At 41.6% G+C, this 19,316-nt stretch overlaps 1 protein-coding gene across 4 annotated transcripts in view; it reads right to left on the reverse strand.

Annotated features, from left to right (window-relative positions):
* DNAH11 (dynein axonemal heavy chain 11) overlaps window positions 1–19,316 on the reverse strand; it is a 147,605-nt gene that overhangs the window by 69,676 nt on the left and 58,613 nt on the right. For all 4 annotated transcript variants that reach the window (XM_082193867.1, XM_082193866.1, XM_082193868.1 and 1 more), the window contains 13 exons: window positions 18,355–18,447; window positions 17,511–17,705; window positions 15,379–15,456; window positions 14,269–14,401; window positions 13,383–13,510; window positions 10,044–10,192; window positions 9,068–9,218; window positions 8,158–8,289; window positions 6,752–6,925; window positions 5,339–5,543; window positions 2,812–2,977; window positions 2,391–2,493; window positions 1,021–1,260 (listed from right to left, as the gene is read on the reverse strand). In XM_082193867.1, the coding sequence (XP_082049993.1) occupies window positions 1,021–1,260; window positions 2,391–2,493; window positions 2,812–2,977; window positions 5,339–5,543; window positions 6,752–6,925; window positions 8,158–8,289; window positions 9,068–9,218; window positions 10,044–10,192; window positions 13,383–13,510; window positions 14,269–14,401; window positions 15,379–15,456; window positions 17,511–17,705; window positions 18,355–18,447 (1,947 nt within the window). The remainder of the gene's footprint in view (window positions 1–1,020; window positions 1,261–2,390; window positions 2,494–2,811; window positions 2,978–5,338; window positions 5,544–6,751; window positions 6,926–8,157; window positions 8,290–9,067; window positions 9,219–10,043; window positions 10,193–13,382; window positions 13,511–14,268; window positions 14,402–15,378; window positions 15,457–17,510; window positions 17,706–18,354; window positions 18,448–19,316) is intronic.

Raw genomic sequence — 19,316 nt, forward strand, 5'->3', positions numbered from 1 at the left:
GCATATTCCTACATTACTTTTGTCTGAGATGATGGAAACTCTATTTGTTTAGGGTTGCCATACGTCCGGAATTTCACGGACATACCCAGAACACTGCTTTCGGAAATCAGCAAAATGTCAAGGAAAATCTGGATGCACAGCAATGCGTGTTGGCAGTGCCGTTTTTGCCATCCATTTTTTTGTGATTTTGCCCAAAAAGCTCATCCACTTTTGGACAAAAAACATAAAAAAGCCCATCCACGTACCCCCCCCCCCAAAATGGGGGAGGAAATATGGCAACCCTATTTTTGCTTAAAATGCCCAATCACATAAAAAGAGGTAGGCGGTATGGAGGTGAAGATATCTTTCCTCGTCTCACTGCCCCCCGCCCACCTATGCACTTTTCAAATCGCCAAGCTTACTTCTGCTATCAGACTCTAGCAGAGATGAGGGAAGGAACACAGCTTAAGAGGTGGCTTTTGTGGGGTGAGTCACAAAAGCAAGGAGGGTTCAGTTCCTTTCACCTGAGCTCCCTTTTCCCTCTTCAGAATGAGTTCCTTGCCTGTGCACATCCCTGCATACACAATCAGGCTATCTCTAGGTATTTTAACAAGCAAAACACAGACCCGGCACTGTCATGTACAGTTTGAGCCTCAACAGCAAGGCAAACTTAATTACAGACTCTCTTGTGCACTTCAGCATTTGATACACACTCCAAAATGGATAAATTCTAACCTGTAATTCTGAGAAGTAAAAAAGAGTTTTCATGCAAATAGACTGCATGTGCAGATAGAATCTATTTTTTAAAAAAAACCCCAACAACGACGAAACACCAAAACCCCATAAACTGGAATTGTAACTTTATTAACTAGCTTGAATTATTGCATGCAAATGACAATTTAACACCATACACATGCATGTGCATATGCATATATTAGGCCGAGGAAGTCCAAACTTGAGAGAGAAGCACACATCACATTTATGTCTCTATCAGTATCAGCATCTGTATCTAAAACACACACACAGAGAGACACAACAAACCTGGAAGATGTTGGAGAGGTCTCGAAGGTTGAAAATATAATGAAATTTAACAGCTGTGGGGAGAAAGTTCTGAACCATTGTCTGGTGGAGCCATATTGCTGCTTGGATGGTGGCAGCTGCATGTTTCAATACTGATGGATTAAAGCCATGCTGCTGAAAGTGGAAATCAAGGATCTTGCTATAGATGGTGCTTAGAGCATCAGTAGATGGGAAGTTCATTGCAAACACTGCAAAGTGTCTCTAAAACATGAAGAAAATGCTTGCTTTAGGTACTTATCAATGATAAATTATGTACGTATTTGTGAATAACTGATGACGTTAATAAACGGAGGGCAGAATTTCGGTTAGCAAAAGGTGTAACCATTACTTTGGCACAAGTGTCCTCGTGCTATTTATTTTTCAGATCAAAAGCTATTGTCAAGGAGTAAGTTTTAAGAGCTGTTCTTCTCCACACAAGCATCCAGGTATACGGGAGCAAATAATTTACCACCTAGCCTTCACTAAGTGAGAATCCTTGAAAGACCACAAAGGACTTTTTGTCTCTGGTTGCAAAGCTTGTTTGTCCAATCACTTTCTACAAAATATTGCTCTAGTCCCTAAATCTCTGTAAGTAATGCAAGGAACTAGAAATAGCTTATCCCGCAACAGGAATAGCTCGCATTGGGCTCTCCATGACTTCCCTAAACAGCATTTCAAGTCCTCCACTTCTTCCTGGATTGGGAATTTTGTGCACACAGGTGCACAACCTGGAACCACTCCTCCATTAGAGCTCCCTAGTTTACGAGTCTGGTACTATAGGAATCCAACCAGATTGAAACAAAAAAGGCACAATGCAACTAATTTTTACAGCTACCTTGGAAAGCTCTCTGTGAATAGGAGAAAGCCATCACGAAAATGCTATAGGATGTGATACAACCAGGACCCATGCTCTTTCTATGATTCAATATGCCTGATATGCAGATTGGGAGCAGACAGTAGTTTGGGATGCACTGAAAGGAAGTCCATTTGGTGTCTGCAACACAACATTTAATAGCATCCCAAAGAACTTGCCCTGTAGTGCTTGGCTACAGTTTCTAGGCCTTGTTTATGTCACAATTAAGTGGTGATGAAGCAGATTTGTTCCTGATATGCGCTTCAAATATACTCCAGCCCAAGGAAATGTGGCAGGTTCACATGAATAGCATGTCCTCTGTCACAGATCTCAGCAAAACATTGTGTTGCCTCATAAGTCAACTCTACTCCAAACCACAATCTGTATTTTGTGAATGCAGTACAAAGATCTTGTCTAAATAATCTGTCAAGGCTTCAGTAACGGGAATCTCTAAGCATACACTTTATTGCGGTTTCTATGAAACAATTTGCAACCTTACCTGAAGTCGCGGGTTGATGGTGAAGCTGCCAACCGTTGGATTCATACAGGCAACATACTGACAATTATGAATTTCTTTTACAGTTAATGCCTGTCTATCATACCTGAGGCAGAAAAAATATTTAAACATCTAGAATTAATTTATCAATTATTATAGATGACACCACAATGATGATGACACAGGACTCATTTACACAGGTATCAGATAGGTTGACTATTCAGCTTGCATTAAAACGTAAACAAAGATATAAAGGGCAAATCTGAGCAAGCAGTAGGACAATTAACAATTATCCAGATATGGAAAATCTAAAATTTATCTTATCAGTTGATTCAAACTTGCACTAACAGTTTTTATCAGCAGAATTACTTCTTCGTTCAAAAATTACACAAGTTTGACTTAACATCAAAATGGAGTCACTTACCAATGTCCATAATCTATATGTTGTCGAATCAGTGTGTGAGGCTGAACTGTTCCATAAGCATCCACTTCCGGCATGTTCATATCATCAATAAAGTAAATCAGTTTCTTGTTTCCTACCGGACCAAATTTACGACCCGCTTTTTTCTCCAATGGCTTTTCAAGAATCTCTGAAATGGATTATGCTACATGACTACTGGGTGAAATACTGCAGAGGCTAGTAACTAGGCAACATACAAATAAGAAATGTATAAAAGGTATGTATACAGTGCAGGGACTCAAATTCAGCTCCAAATCAAAGCAGAAGCTGCGTTTGTTACAGCAGTGCATTTAACTTTTTCCACTCTATTGGTGATGTGACAAGGATCCTTCTCACTTTGCAGTGCAGAGTATCATGGGCATAGTAAGCCCATAAGGGGACTCCAAATGCAGTTACAAATATGCAGTGGTCATAAATTATGCTACTCGTTATGCTGGCGTTTCTGGAAAAGACAGAGCTCACCAAATCTGGACCATTTGTTGGGAACGGTATTGACCTATGGTGTTAGGCACAAGTGATTCTTCAAACCACACTGGCTAAGTTCAGGCTCAATACTGATAACAGTCTAAGGAATGGAAGCAGGTTGCATGATCGTGCATATGCACTTTTATGACCATTCCCCTCCCATCCCCGCCTTTGTTATAGGGTCATACGTGCCCACCGGCAACCTGGGTTAAATGCCCTCCTAAACAAGGCATTCTACAGCAACAAATGTAATTACTAGCCTTTGTTGTTTTCTTGCTGTGAAGCAGCATTCATTATTAAAGTTACTTATACAGTAACTGGTTATTAATCACTTTAAAGCATGATTCACTAACTTCCCAGCACTAACATGGGAAGCTTTGCTGTAGTCCGATCTGCACTCATATTTTTTAAGGTCCTAGGCAGGCCCTTCCAGAGTACCAGGTATTGCGTGGTTTCTATCTTGGAATGAACTAGGTTTTAAGAAAAAATAATCTTCTGCATATTAACATTTAATCCTGCCTGTTAGCTTTGAAATACTATTTCCTGAGAAAACCGCAGCAAGTACTTTATTAACTATTTCTCTTAAAAACTGTTAAACTTTAATGCCTTCCTCCTTCCCCTTTTTCTCTCTCTTACACAAATGCCAAAAATATAGCAGAAAATGATATTTGAATGCAAACACAAAAGCAAATTAGGGGGGGAAATGCAACCTTTGTGTGGAGCATTTCATAAGCTCTGTTAACAGTTATCATTGTTCCAATACTAAGACTGGGTACACAATGTTTTAATACATATTGCGCTGCAATAATCTTATTAAAACAGCAGGCAAACCAACAGAGTAATACTGAACTTTCTGGCGTGTTTTAATGCCTTAAGGCTTGAATTATAGTTCTCAAAAATGGCATTAACTAGTTGGTGTTGCTTGCTGCTGTAATGCTTTTTAGCTGTGATATGAGGTATAAGATATTTGAGAAGCACTCTAAATTTATCCATGAAATGTGTGGGAGTGTAAAATACACCATACCCGTGTCAATAAAATGCAATCTTCACTTTCTGTCTCTGAAATAAAAACTTTGCATTCATCACTAAGAGGATCTGTTGCGGGGGGAGAGGGGAGGCATGCAACTGCATATATGTTTTCAGTTTCAGGAACCCTTCATTAACAGTCGTGAACACGTTGAATATATTCAAAAGAATCTAACCTGTCCAAAGAAAGTGTGGGTATAATTTAGCCGTACAGCGTCCAGTGTTGGAAAGGAATCGGGGGTAGTATTGCCATTCCCTACTCCCAGTGTCCCTGGCAACCATATATTTAACAATTAAATACCGTATTTTTTGCTCTATAAGACTCACTTTTTCCCTCCTAAAAAGTAAGGGGAAATGTGGGTGCGAATGCAGGCTGAGCAGCTATCCCAGAAGCCAGAACAGCAAGAGGGATTGCTGCTTTCACTGTGCAGCGATCCCGCTTGCTGTTCTGGCTTCTGAGATTCAGAATTTTTTCCCCCTTGTTTTCCTCCTCCAAAAACTAGGTGCGTCTTGTGGTCTGGTGCGTCTTATAGAGCGAAAAATACGGTGCCTTTAGGTACCAGGCCTCTGGGCTGATTAACATTCTATGGCCTTTCAAATGTTTGTGGGAAGGGGAGTTACTGTTTTTGTTTTCCTTTCATTATGTATTTTGTGTTCTCACATTGTATTTTCAAGTTGTGAACCGCTCTGTGGTATTAGCGTAAAGGCAGTATACAAAATTAATAAATAGTAACAATAATAATGACAACCAGAACAGCCACTTGCTGGTGGCAAATGCAGGAGACACAGGAAGCCAGCAAATGCCCACTGCTCTGTCTCCCCACTGTTTGGGGGCTAAATCAGGGACCAAAACGGGCACAATTTGATTGTTCTGAGTAATCAGTTTTTATTAATTCATGTTATAATACACCCTTTCTTTTAATTTTGATTATTTATAAACAGCCAACTCCCTCATTGTAACCAGACTTCCACATGCAACATTGTCTGCTTGGGAACTTACTTTGTAGTGCTGCTGATGTGGTGTAATAGTTGAAGGGGACTTTGGACACCAGGAAATCTTCAGAGAGGCCAGCAAGGCATTGCTCAATAAATACTGTTTTCCCCACTCCGGCATTTCCAACAAGCATAACAGGCTTGCCTTTCTCCAAGAGCAAATCTGTGAAGTATCTGAGACACGTGGTCTCAGATGTGTGAACAAGGACTGCCTGAGGCATCAAAAGGACTTACGTTAATATTAACATGCCACTGAAACAGCATTTTCTTAAAAATAAATACTTTCATCCCTTTTATGTGCTTCAATTTTCATTTCTCTGCAACGTAAGGGTGAAAATCTAAGTGACTGCTAGGAGCATGTATGCTTAAAGGTAAAGGGACCCCCGACCATTAGGTCCAGTCGTGATCGACTCTGGGGTTGCGGCACTCATCTCGCTTTATTGGCCGAGGGAGCCGGCGTACAGTTTCAGGGTCATGTGGCCAGAATGACTAAGCTGCTTCTGGCGAACCAGAGCAGCGCACGGAAATGTCGTTTACCTTCCCGCTGGAGCGTTACCTATTTATCTACTTGCACTTAGATGTGCTTTCGAACTGCTAGGTTGGCAGGAGCAGGGACTGAGCAACGGGAGCTCACCCTGTCGCAGGGAATCGAACAGCCGACCTTCTGGTCGGCAAGTCCTAGGCTCTGTGGTTTAACCCACAGCGCCACCCGCGTCCCTTATGTATGCTTAGATGTGAACATAGAGCATTTTCACATGCATGGCCTAATTTCAAATTGGTGGCTGGAGGCAACTCCCACTGCGCCCCACAGCCAGCCTGGGGTTTTTTCAATGGCTGGTCACCTAAATAGGCGTGTCAGAGCATGATGCAATGGGCCGCAATCACTGCCCACCCCTAACCGGGTAACCATTATGCCTTAAATTCCCTCTTTATAAAATGTCAACTTATTTCATTGTATAGCAAGTAAAGAAATGAAGTTAATCTTTGTAAAAAAGCCCCCACCACAAACCATTACATTTCTTCTCATTATCAGATACAGACACAAAGACTAAAACTAACATTACAGTGGTATCTCGGATTACATACGCTTCAGGTTACATACGCTTCAGATTACAGACTCCGCTAACCCAGAAATATTACCTCAGGTTAAGAACTTTGCTTCAGGATGAGAACAGAAATCGGGCTCTGGCGGCGCGGCGGCAGCAGCAGGAGGCCCCATTAGCTAAAGTGGTGCTTCAGGTTAATAACAGTTTCAGGTTAAAAACAGACCTCCAGAACGAATTAAGTACTAAACCCGAGGTACCACTGTACATGCAAAATCCCCAATAGCTTCATTTTCCAATGAGCGGGAAACAATGAAAACACCAGAGGAGAAAATGAAAAGCTGCATGCACTCATTTTATATTAAACATGTGCTTACCTGCAATGGTGTATCCGGATCCATGTCAAAACTGATAATTTTATCACTCCAAGGCAGGAATTTCTTGGTTTTGGGGTCAATGTAATAATCAAAGATGGTTCCATGCGATGGAAACTTCACAGCTTTCATCTCTTTCAGCCACCAGCGGCTAAACTCAGCTTGATAATTAGAAAGCTAGAAAATTTTAAATAGGTTCTTAGGGTTTTTTTGCGGGGGTATGAAAATTGTTCAATGTACATAGCAAGTTTGATGGTTAAATACAGGCTTATAAAATTATTCAAATTACATGAAACTATGAGCTTCTTTATTGCCCCAATGATGGTAACCATTTCCATTTCCATTGGGGAGAATGAAGAACTTAGCTGGCATCTTCCTGTGAAAGACCAAACCAGATATTGAAAATTCTATGTCAAATAAATTAATTGCTTCTGCACATTGTTTTAGTGGCCATGAACATTTCCCTTACAGATTAAAGAAGATGTGCTAAACATCCCAAGCTGAACACCGTGACGGAAACTAGAGTGCACGGAAACGCCGTTTACCTTCCCGCCACAGTGGTACCTATTCATCTACTTGCACTGGCGTGCTTTTGAACTGCTAGGTTGGCAGGAGCTGGGATAGAGCAACAGAAGCTCACTCCATTGCAGGGATTCGAACAGCCGACCTTCTGATCAGCAAGCCCAAGAGGCTCAATGGTTTAGGCCACAGCACCACCCACGTCCCACTAAACCATAGATCATAAAGACAGCACAGTCTGTGCTGTGTCATGTTTCCTCTTGGAACCCTGGGTAAGTGCCTAGAACCCCTGAAATCTTGCACCACTTGGAGATTGGGTTGGTGTGCAACAATATGTTGATACTGCTCAAAGTGCTCTAAATTCCTTCTTCAGTGGCAATTCTAATCAGCTGCCCTGCAAAAATTTTCCATTGCCGTTTTCTCCTTGCATTTTAGGATTTAGAACCCCAATTCTTCCTTTCAGCAATTATGGGAGGTTAGTGATCCAAGACGTTAGGTCTTGGGCTTTGAGCCCCAACACAAATACCATCTCCAACACTTGAGACTTCCATCTGATTTTCTCACAGTCAAATGAGTGGATTTTCACTATGGTTTCATTGTACATGTCACAGAACAGATCGCGATCTACCGGTCAATCGTGGGGCGTCCCTGAACAACTGTATGTGATCCCGAGCAATTGCCCCCCCCCAAAGTGCTAAACTTTGGTGAATTCTCCCCCCCCAAAAAAAAACAACTCAACAACTTTGGTCAATCCAATGGGTAGATCACTGCCAGTTTTTTTTATAGTGGGAGTAGATCGCAGTCTCTTGGGAGTTGGACATGCCTGTCATAGAGGAAGAGAAGAGTTTGCTTATCCGAGTACAGCTCAAAGCAAACTGCTTCCTGCCTACCTGATCTTGAAAGACGGCACCACCAAATGCCCACACACAGGCAAAGGCAAAATATGTCTCATACAGTTCTCTCGGACCATCAAGGGGCACATTTTCTGGAGTCAGTAAGCAGTCAAGGAGAGAACAAAGTGTCTATATAACGAAAGAGAGCAAAAACGAAACATTAAAAATATTTTGCAGGTTACGAGTACTTAGGAAATTGACTTATATCAAGTCAGAACACTGGGCTATCCAGTTGTACAGGGATTGGTAGCGTCTCTCCAATGTTTCAAACACGAGTGTTTCCTGGACATTCCCAAGACAGTTTGCATACAAAACATAAAATCGTAGAATTGTAGTGCCAATGGGGACCCCAACCAACCTCCTGTAATGCAAAAATATGCAGGTGGCCCCTGATGGGGGTCAAACCCATGACGTCAGCATTATCAGCACCACGCTCTAACCAACTGAGCTAACTGCTGCTGGTTAACATGCTCTGTCTTGTAGCACTGAGGTACCAACTCCCCAGTTATATAAATAAACCTGAATGTAACTCTAATGAAGATAACACTGAAGACTTTTTCAGACATCTGGAAATAAAAACACAGCATCATGTGGGTGAAGCTGTCTGTGGTAATCTGCTTCCATACAGCTGTACATACATAGTGCTCATTTATAGTCTTTCTGTCTGTATCAGCTCCAATCCATTGCAGAATTGTAAAGCTGAAGGCGCCACAAGGATCATCTAATACTACCCCTTTCAGGAATCCTTTGCCACACATGGGGCTTGAAGCTGGCTTGTAGCATACTGGTGTTCTTTGTTGCCTTTTTATATGTTTTTGTAGTACACACTTTGTTGCAGAAAGATGGGTTGGTTACATAAATGACGACAATGGTGATAATAACAGTATCTGCACAAGTAAAAACATACCTGAACCATGCTATTCTCAGGGATGGGCGTGATCGTCTTAAAGTTAGTTTTGAGCTGATCTAAGCATGGAGGAACGTATTTATCAAAGAGAATTGTCAAATTGGCTTTTTCAGATTGGTGACTCCTTGTCTCTATCCAGCTTGCAACGTATCTGAAAAATAAAACACAATGGTTTCTGCATAGATTTGCTGGATCAGTGCAGGGACTTACAATTACTTTCCCGTTAGTGCTGAGAAAATTCAGGAATAGTTGCCTAACTGGGTTAAGAGAGCCACAATTGGCACAACTTTTTGCCAAGCAATACCGTCTGGGATGGCAGCAACATGAAAGGCACTAGGATCCGGGCTTTGAAGTGCTGGGAGCCAAGTGAAAGCGAGTTGCCCTCTGGGACACCAGTTGGCTATTCCTGCATTACAGTATTATTACTGTGAAAACTAATAAAAACAACAAATTGCTAATGTGCAGTAATACTGGAAAGCGACTAGAGAAAAATCCCAGGCTTTGTTTTCTTATTTATTACAATATTTGTAACCTACAAACTACTACAAACTGAACTAAATCAGAAATTTGTGCCATCGGACCAAAAAGTTGCAGAGCCAAAAAAACCCAAACTTATTTCTTAGCTATACTCCAGCATTCATGTTTACAACACTCTCTATTTTAGAGTTTTGGGAGACTTTGTTAGCTTCATGGAAACCTTGAAGTTACTTTCAACAAGTGAGAAATATAAAAAGGAAAATATAAATCAAGCCCGAGCCATCATATGCCAGCTGTTTTTTCCATAAAATGTTGTTAAAGTTGACAGCAGAATGTCATAGAATCATACTCACTGAATTGTAGAGTTGGAAGGGACCCAGGGGTCATCTAGTCCAGCCCCCTGCAATGCAGGAATTTTCTACCAAACACAGGGCTCAAACCCACAACCCTGAGAGTAAGAGTCTCATGCTTTACCAAGTGAGCCATAGGAGGTACTTACGGATTCCAGCCAAGGTCCTGCGGGTTTATGTACAAAATACCTGCCCTAGATACCGTGGCAGGAGTGGCTGTTTTCAAATGGTGTATCTCAAACAGCAGTCTCATGGATGGTGTCAAAGAAACCCGTTCATTGCTAGCAAGAGTCAGCACCTAGACATTAGCAGCACAGAATCAAGTTATTCTGACAGCTGTATCCACTGTTTGCCTTCTGATAATAAATCAGAAAATTGCTATCGTGAAAATATCTGTTAATATTTAAAGGCTATGTTAAAATTAAAATATACTTTGGCCTACATAAGGATAATTCTACATTCTGAAATATGCCTGGCCACAATTTATATATAAGGAAGGCCACCAATTCCTACGGGGTGAGGAAAACACCAGATAAGCTTATTTTTATAGTTCGAATTAATTTCAAGGCAATTTCAAAAACTACCTGCACATAACTTACAATTGGTTAACTTAGGAGAGATGCACTTGTGTGTAGAAAGAGAGCTGTGGTTTACTGCTGTGAAAAATATTCTTAGATGTAAAGTATCAACTCATCTCTCCATACAAGTTGATCTACACAAAGGACTCGATAAGAAGTTATAGATTTCCTCCAGTACCTCCTTAACACTTTTTACTGGTTCTTCTACTGTTAAAACCAGATCATCGGCAAAGGCTTTAACCTCATATTCATTTCAACCAGAACAATTTGGACAAATAGAACAATTTGGACTAATGGCAGGATTTATTTTGAATAGGAAGAAAACTAAAATGATTGCTAAAAATATGGACCAAGATATGACAAATAGAATGCAACAACAGACAGAGATAGAGGTGGTGAAGAGAGTTAAATATTTGGGAATTTGGGTGACCCCCCCAAAATATTGATTTATTCCAAAATCATTATATACCAATGTGGAATGGAATTAAAAGGGATCTAGAGGTGTGGGGAAGGATGAAATTATCCTTTTGGGGAAGAATTTTGACGATAAAGATGAGTGTTTTGCCAAAAATGTTATTTTTATTTCAGACAATCCCGGTAATCAAAGGGGCAATGATATTTAAGGAATGGCAAAAAATAATTTCAAGGTATATATGGCAGGGTAAGAAGCCAAGAATACAATTTAAATTGTTAACAGATGCGAAAGAAAGAGGAGATTTTGCCCTGCCGGACCTGAAATTATATTATGAAGCATCTTGTCTCTGTTGGTTGAAGGAGTGGATGAAATTAGAGAATACGGAATTGTTGGATTTGGAAGGATTTGACAATAGATTCGGTTGGCACGCTTATTTATGGTATGATAAGAAAAAAGTACATAAAGGTTTTGAAAACCACATCATTCGAAGATCTCTTTTGGAAGTCTGGGATAGGTATAAGAACCTATTAGAAACAAAAACACCGCATTGGTTATCTCCATTAGAAGTGATGAGTGTGAAAAAAATCAATATGAGAGGGAGGTGGATAACATATGGGGATATGATTATTAAAGAAGAAGGAAAATGGAAGTTAAAGCCATATGAGGAAGTTAAAGATTATGTAAATGATTGGTTGCATTACTATCAGATTAATGAAATGTCTAAAAGGGAGAGAGGTTTTTCGGAAAAAGAATCAAAGTTTCAAAGGGAGATACTGAGTAACGAATATTAAAAATTGTCTAAAATGTATAAACTGCTGCTAGAATGGTACACTAAAGACGAAGAGATAAAATCAGTTATGATCCATTGGGCCAGAGATTTTGGGTATAATATACAATTAGATGAGTGGATTAAATTGTGGAACGAAAGGATAAAATTTACAGCCTGTACTGTATTAAAAGAAAATATGATGAAGATGGTCTATAGATGGTATATTACTCCAGTAAAATTAGCAAAAATGTATAAAGTATGTAATAAGTGTTGGAAATGTAAAGAAAAAGAGGGAACATTTTATCATATGTGGTGGGAGTGTAAAAAGGTGAGAGTCTTCTGGGAATTGATATACAATGAAATAAAAAAAATGTTGAAATATACATTTGTTAAAAAACCAGAAGCTTTTTCGTTAGGGTTGGTTGGAAATGAAATAAATAGAAATGACCATAAATTATTTTTATATGCAGTAACAGCAGCAAGGATACTACTGGCCCAAAAATGGAAGCAGGAAGAATTACCATCGATAGAAGAATGGAGAATGAAATTAATGGACTACGCAGAATTAGATAAATTAACAGGAAGGGTCCGAAACCGACAAGATCACAAGTTTACCGAGGACTGGAGTAAATTTGTGGACTACATGAAAAGCATATGTGATGCACAAATAACGTTTGTGGGTTTACAGGAAGCTTTGTGAAGAAATAATAATAGAAACACTGTAAAAAAGGGAACAAGGGAATAGGTTTATTTAAAACAAAAGGCAATGTTAAATTTAGAATTGCGGATAGAAGATTAGAAAACGGAAGATTCGCGGATGAGCTGAAGGAAGTCAAAATTATGTATCTGTGACAATATTGAAAATGTATGTTTAAATCTTGTATTGGAAATTGAATAAAAATAATTAAAAGAAAAGAAAAGAAGAAGTTATAGAAGGCCATGGTTTCCCACTTCATGGAACAAATTGTAGCAACCTGTTGACTTACGTACTCTCCCTTTCCTGTCCTTTGCCATATGCCAGGAGAAGAAGTTTAGAAGCACTCACTTCAGCTTTTAAACAAACCGCAATTCCCTATTACATCCGAACTCAGTTTTGTGAGTTCAAGCAAATCACCAATTCCTAAGTCAACAAAAGAGGATCAGAAACCCAGGTTTGAACTTGACTTGTTGAATTAACTAGAGTATAAGCAACCGCAATCCCCAAGGGTTGGATTTCAACAAGAAACACATATTTTCAGCCTCTGCCCTAGCACACATGAGAACAGACGCATTTGAGACTGGGGTTTGCCTCGCTGTGTTAAACATGGTGGGAAACGTATAAATGAGCCTTAATTTTAATGAATGGTGCTAGAATGCAAGAAAGTAATGCAACCTGGTTTTGAAGACACAGGGCTCACCCACACTTCCACTTGCCCTGTGCTTAGAAAGGCTTGCCCTTTGCTTTCCAGGAATGGGTCTGAATGGTTTTGTCCTGGGAATCTTGATTGCCAGTTGATCTGATTCAGTGGGAAACCACGGGGCTTTCCCAGGGGAAAGTGGCAGGCCAAACAGGGTTGTGGATGAACTCTGACTATGGGGAAAGATGCCATGTAAAACACAGGGTGCACATTCTACCTATCAGAAACATGGAGGAGGTATGGCAAAGGAAAACAAATGAGGAAACAAAGAAGGAGGTAACATACAGAGTTGTCCAATGGAAAAGAGAATATATTTGCTTTTTGCTCACCTTATTATCATCCATAACGGTATTGAGCGACTCAATCCACATAGGATCGATGTCCCCATCTAAGACAATCCACTTGGGCCAATTATGGGTCATATTAGCTTGCTCTCTCAAAAGAGATGAGAAGAGTCCTGAAAAACGGGAGGCAAATATGTTTTGGGCAAAGGAACTTTTAAATGATGAAAAATAAAAAAATAAAAATCCAACTGGGGTCCAAAGAACCCTGGGCACAAAGACTTCCAAGTATGTCCTGGAGTTTCCCCGATTTTTTGTTCTGGCTACAGAAAGCATATATTATACTTGGAGGACACGATTCAAAAGCAGGAACCCTTTGGGTCCGGGCAACGTAATCTATATGGCAGGGGAAATCCTGCCTGACACCAGAATCAAGTTCAGCAGTCCTACTTGTATACCACAGTGCTGACAGCAGAACTGTGTGACAAAGTCCTGGAATACTTTGGCAACTAAGAGAGGACACAGAGTATATGATGAAGAAGATTGTGCAGGCAAATAGCTTGATCTGCATGTGAAGTCTGCCCTAGGCAGTACCACCTCAGACTGCAAGTGGGGAAGAACTCTAAGTTGAATACTTCTCCATAACTGCCTGCATGTAGAAAAGTAGTGAGGCGGGTAAGCAGAATCTTTTTAACATGCTACATTTTGCACACAAAGAAAGGGTTTAAGAACAAAAAAGTTGGGATTATTCAAGCATGATCTTTCCTACCCTTCGCCTGCAGTATAAAACAGTGTGGCCCCAGGAAGCCTACACCACGCGATTTCTCTGTATGAATATCCTAGCAAAATAAACATCAGCTGAGGGATATTTTGCAGGAAAACATGAAGAATGTGCAGTGAATGTTACAGTAATTAAAATATCTCCTCTACTTGCCATCTTTCCATTCTCGAGTAGCATGATGTATGAAACCAAAGAGTTCATCAGTAGTCACAGCTTTGGGGTTCAAGTCATTCCAAACAGGCTTCCGCTTCATGTTCCTATAAGTCCTGTTCAGCGTTTTCAGAACCTGATGAACAGCCAGGAGAAGACTCTCTTGTTAGGATCCAGGTCTCAATTTTGGGAAAAAGTGTTAGGTTCTTATATAAATATTGACACTGCTTTTCCAGTTTTCCATAACGTCTTGGGGGCAGATCCAGATTAAACTAGTTCCCACTTAAATCAAAGAGACAAGCTGAGTCATGATTAATTCCCCCCCCTCCATTAATTTTAATGCATCCTAAATTCCACTGCCTTAGTCTGAACTCAACCCTCAGTTTACAACGCTTGGATTTATGGAGCTCTGTTTTCTGAGTCTGGGGACAACCACCTTGAGCTCCTTGCAGGAAAGGTAGGGTATAAAAATTCAGCAGTAAATTAAAATTTAAAAACTGTAAGACCTTTTGATGAGAAATGACAATGGGATGAAAAAGATGTGGGAGCAATGGCTCTAGAAACCTATATTAAACTTACCCAAATGCTACTGCACTTTCTTAAGGCTTTGAGACTGAGCAGGAATAATAGGAAACTAACAAACAGAGGAAGTATTGTTCCTGAGAGAGAATAATTGTGGGGGGAGGTCCCAGAATCATAGTATTCCAGACTGCTCCTGCTGAGCCTCTGCTTCCACTATAAAAGGAAGCCACTCCAAATCATTACTGCCCCCTAAACACACCCACGCTTGAACTTTATTTCTCCACTGGATTTTGTCTTTCCCATCTGGGTGACCAGCTGAAAGAGGAAGGGAGGAATCCTTTCCTAATTAAGTGGTTGATGTATGTGAACTAATCCCTGGGTAGTTTGAGCCTCTGGGAGGGCGGGGGCGAAGTTAAATCTCTGTCATGTTTAGCCTGACCATAACAATGCTCAACCTTTCACTTTAAAATCAGAGTTGAGGGGGATGGCTGAAGTGAAGCATGCGGTGTTATGCCAGCTGGCGTAGAGTTGCTTTTTTTCCATTTGCAAAATCTGCCATAAAAAAATAACTGTTAAAGCACCATGCTGTACCTTGCTTTTTCCAGTGCCTGCATTTCCGACTACAAAGACAGAGTGACGCACTGCCAGAAGCTCCTCAAGCTGAACAATCTGTCAAACAGAATTAATACACAGCCAGTGGTTTTGTTTCCTTGTCCTCCCATTACCACCGACACCAATTACCTCCCACAAAGCAGCTTCCCACCCTCTCCTGTAGCCAGGAATTCCCCCCCCCTCCAAATAACTTCAAACAGGATAACCTGAAGACGGCACATTAGTCTCTCAAGGCCCTACACCCAGACTTGAATTAATGAGCGAGCCTCAAGAAATGAAAGCAAATCTCCCCATCCTTTTTTGTTTGCTAAGCCACACAACCATATCCTGGTAAAATGAAGAAAACACTAATGTCAAATGTCACCGACTGCTTGATGTCAAGTAACTACAGGACGGGTGGCAAATGTAGGCGAAACTCCTCTTTCTAGGCATCTTTTTAAAGTGCACAAGTCCCTTTTCAGGGGCTGAAGATTAAAAAAACAAAACTAAAGGGGCAGCAAGACTCACAAAATGAATTCAAATTAGCTGGCCCAAAAAATTATAAGAGAGGTAAAGGTAAAGGGACCCCTGACCATTAGGTCCAGTCGTGACCGATCTGGGGTTGCGGCGCTCATCTTGCTTTATTGGCCGAGGGAGCCAGTGTACAGCTTCCAGGTCATGTGGCCAGCATGACTAAGCCGCTTCTGGATAACCAGAGCAGTGCACTGAAACGCTGTTTACCTTCCCGCTGAAGCGGTACCTATTTATCTACTTGCACTTTGACGTGCTTTCGAACTGCTAGGTTGGCAGAAGCAGGGACCGAGCAACGGGAGCTCACCCTGTCACGGGGATTCGAACCGCCGACCTTCTGATCAGCAAGTCCTAGACTCTGTGGTTTAACCCACAGCGCCACCCGCACATGCAAAACTGTGGGTTGGGGTGATCCAAGCAGACTCTTTCAATGGAGCATGAGGTCTCTGCTTCTCCTCACCAAACATCCCACTGTGGATAGCTTCAATCTTAGTCTGAATTCCCTCATTCAGGGCTACTGTCCACAAATGAGACACAACAGTGGCCTTAGATCTCCAAGTTTGACTTCTAAATCATATTATGACTGCTGTTTCCAATGGCCTGTCTGCAAACACGAGAGTTGGATCCACATGAGATGGGCTGCGATGGCTTCTTCTGCTTCTGTGATTCATAGTGAGCCTCATCCTAACAGTCACCCATCTTCTCTACAGGCAAGCAAGTGTGGCTGCTGTGTTTAAAATTCTTGGGAGGCACAATTTGAATGCAGCTAAGGAAAAATAAGTTCCACACAGAACTCTCCTACACTACAAAGATTAATCTTTCTCTTCTATTTTGACTGAATAAAGGGACACAGCAAAACAAATGACAACCCCAGCACCTCAAATTCAGTACTATGTGAAGAATGAAAACCTACTATTAATAACCACTGGTCACTGACAAAAATCTGAGCAAGTTAAGGACATTTGGCAGTGAGGAAAGGAAGCATTTTCATGACTAGACAGGACCAGTAGCTCCTACATATTACTGTATTTTTCGCCCTATAAGACGCACTTTTTCCCCTCCAAAAATGAAGGGGAAATGTGTGTGCGTTCTATGGGGCGAATGCAGGCTTTCGCTGAAGCCTGGAGAGCGAGAGGGGTTGGTGCGCACCAACCCCTCTCGCTCTCCGGGCCTCAGGAAGCTATCCGCAAGCCTTGGGAGCCCGCGGGAGTTCCCGCCGGGCTCCCTAGGCTTGTGGATAGCAGCCTGTTCTGGGGGTTGGGGTCAGGGAAAGCTCGGGCTTCCCCCGCCCCAGCCCCGCACCTGGGGGGGGGATAAATTTTTTTTCTTTATTTCCCCCCCCAAAAAAAAACTAGGTGCGCCCTATGGGCCGGTGTGCCCTATAGGGCAAAAAATACGGTATTTCAGAAACCCAAATCTTTACTTACAACAATGGCCTGCACGTGTACAGGAGTATTACTGAAATACCACCACTTCCAGGACACAATAGGAATGCTATCATTGTACACAAGAATAACCTTCACATTCAACACAACCTGTCTGCAATTATTTTTTGATTGAAATTCTTAAGGGGTGTAATTAGAGGCAATGGATTATTTTACTTTGAGAATAAAGCTCTCCTCAGGCTGCAAGCGAAGCTCCAGGGTAGACTGTTTAACCATCTGTTCAAATTGCAAGTCCCTTTTCCTTGGAACATCCAGAGCCGGAAACAGGTCACTGATTAAGCCCATGAAAATGGGGATATCATCTGTCACTATCTTGGGCAAGTTGAAGTCCCTTAAGGCTCGCATAAGTACCTGGAAAAGGACAGTCAACCACACGTTATCACACCTGCAAGAGCTTTCAATCAACAGAAAATACGTTTTTGTAGTAACAGAGTTGAAGAAGCATTCGTTCCTCTGAGTAAAGAACAAATATGGACATCCATTAAAAGCAGCGGTGAGGAACCCTCAGCCCACAGCCTAAAGCCCTCTGGACCATTACTGGGCCAGTCTTGCTCTGCACACCACCCCTCTGCGCATCACTTTTCATTTTCAGTTTTGTGTGTGCTCCAGGATGGAGGCAATCCAGAGGGGGTGGAAATGAAGGTGGGAGGAGGGTGGGAATGGGAACGAGAGGAGCAATGGAAGGAGAAAGGAAACTATGTTAATGTGGGTGGTGAAAGGAAAGAGACAAAATAGACGGAGGAATCACAGAGATTGAGGGAGATGGGATAGCAGAGACAGACAGACAGAGGAAGCGTGCTATGCAATATCGCAACCCACTTTGGGTCCCATTTCTGCCCATGGCTGGCATGACAAATTACCCCTAAGGAAATGTGGCCTTTAGCAGAAAATGTTTCTTACTCCTGCTCTAAAGAGGTAATTTTATAATTAAAATCAAACTGTGGGAAAAGCTATTCCAACATTATGTTTATGAAGCACCAATCTGTGCTACTATGCATACCTGATCTTCAGGTCTAGCCTTGTCTCCTCGCTTCAGTGAGCCGGCAACTACCAAAACAGACTTAACAGCACGAAGGCCCCAGTCATAATGATCCTGTGGTGAAGATATTAAGGGGGAAAGGTTAAATGCTCACCTGTGAAACATGGCTAAATAAATAAATTATCAAAATCTGGGAACCAAAGTTGCTCTGCTATGCTTTTCTTTTTGATGATATTATGAGTGTTGCCAATGGTGGGGTGAGAAAAAAATTCTAAAAATGAGAATATTCAGTCAAAGTCTCCAAATCCATATACAGGCATCCCACCCATTTACGTGCATTCATGTCATGTGCAACTGTGCATGCGTGCAGCATCAGAAACCCAGAAGTGGGGGGAGAGACCTGAAGAGCCTTAACAAAGTCGCACTGTGCCTCCAGTTTGTGAGGAGACCCTCCCTGGAGCATTACTCTTTGGAAGCAATCCTATGATCCCTGGGAAGATGGCTGGGGGGTGTCACAGAATGCCACCACAGTCCATCTAAAGTGGATCCTATTCTTGCTCTGCCATGGATTCTGTTCCCCACCACTCCCACTCTAGGACTGCTCTGTTGGGCACAGCCGTGCTTGATTAGGGAACTGTTGTCTTGGTAGGGTAAATCTGTATGTATTATTACAGTCGTACCTCAGAAGTCAAACGGAATCCGTTCCAGAAGTCCGTTCGACTTCCAAAATGTTCTGAAACCAAGGAAGCTCCTGCAGCCAATCAGAAGCCATGGAAGCCCCGTCGGAAGTTTGGCTTCCGAAAATAGTTCGCAAACTGGAACCGTCACTTCTGGGTTTGCGGCGTTTGGGAGCCAAAGCGTTTGACTCGCAAGATGTTCAGGATCCAAGGTATGACTGTATTATGTATTTCATCCTGTTTGTATCAATTTTATTGGTCTGTGACCATAATATTAATTCATTAGTAAGATTGTTACAGGTTAGG

The sequence above is a fragment of the Podarcis vaucheri genome (genome assembly GCF_965113315.1).
Source record: "Podarcis vaucheri genome assembly, chromosome: 12".
Taxonomy (NCBI): Eukaryota; Metazoa; Chordata; class Lepidosauria; order Squamata; family Lacertidae; genus Podarcis; species Podarcis vaucheri.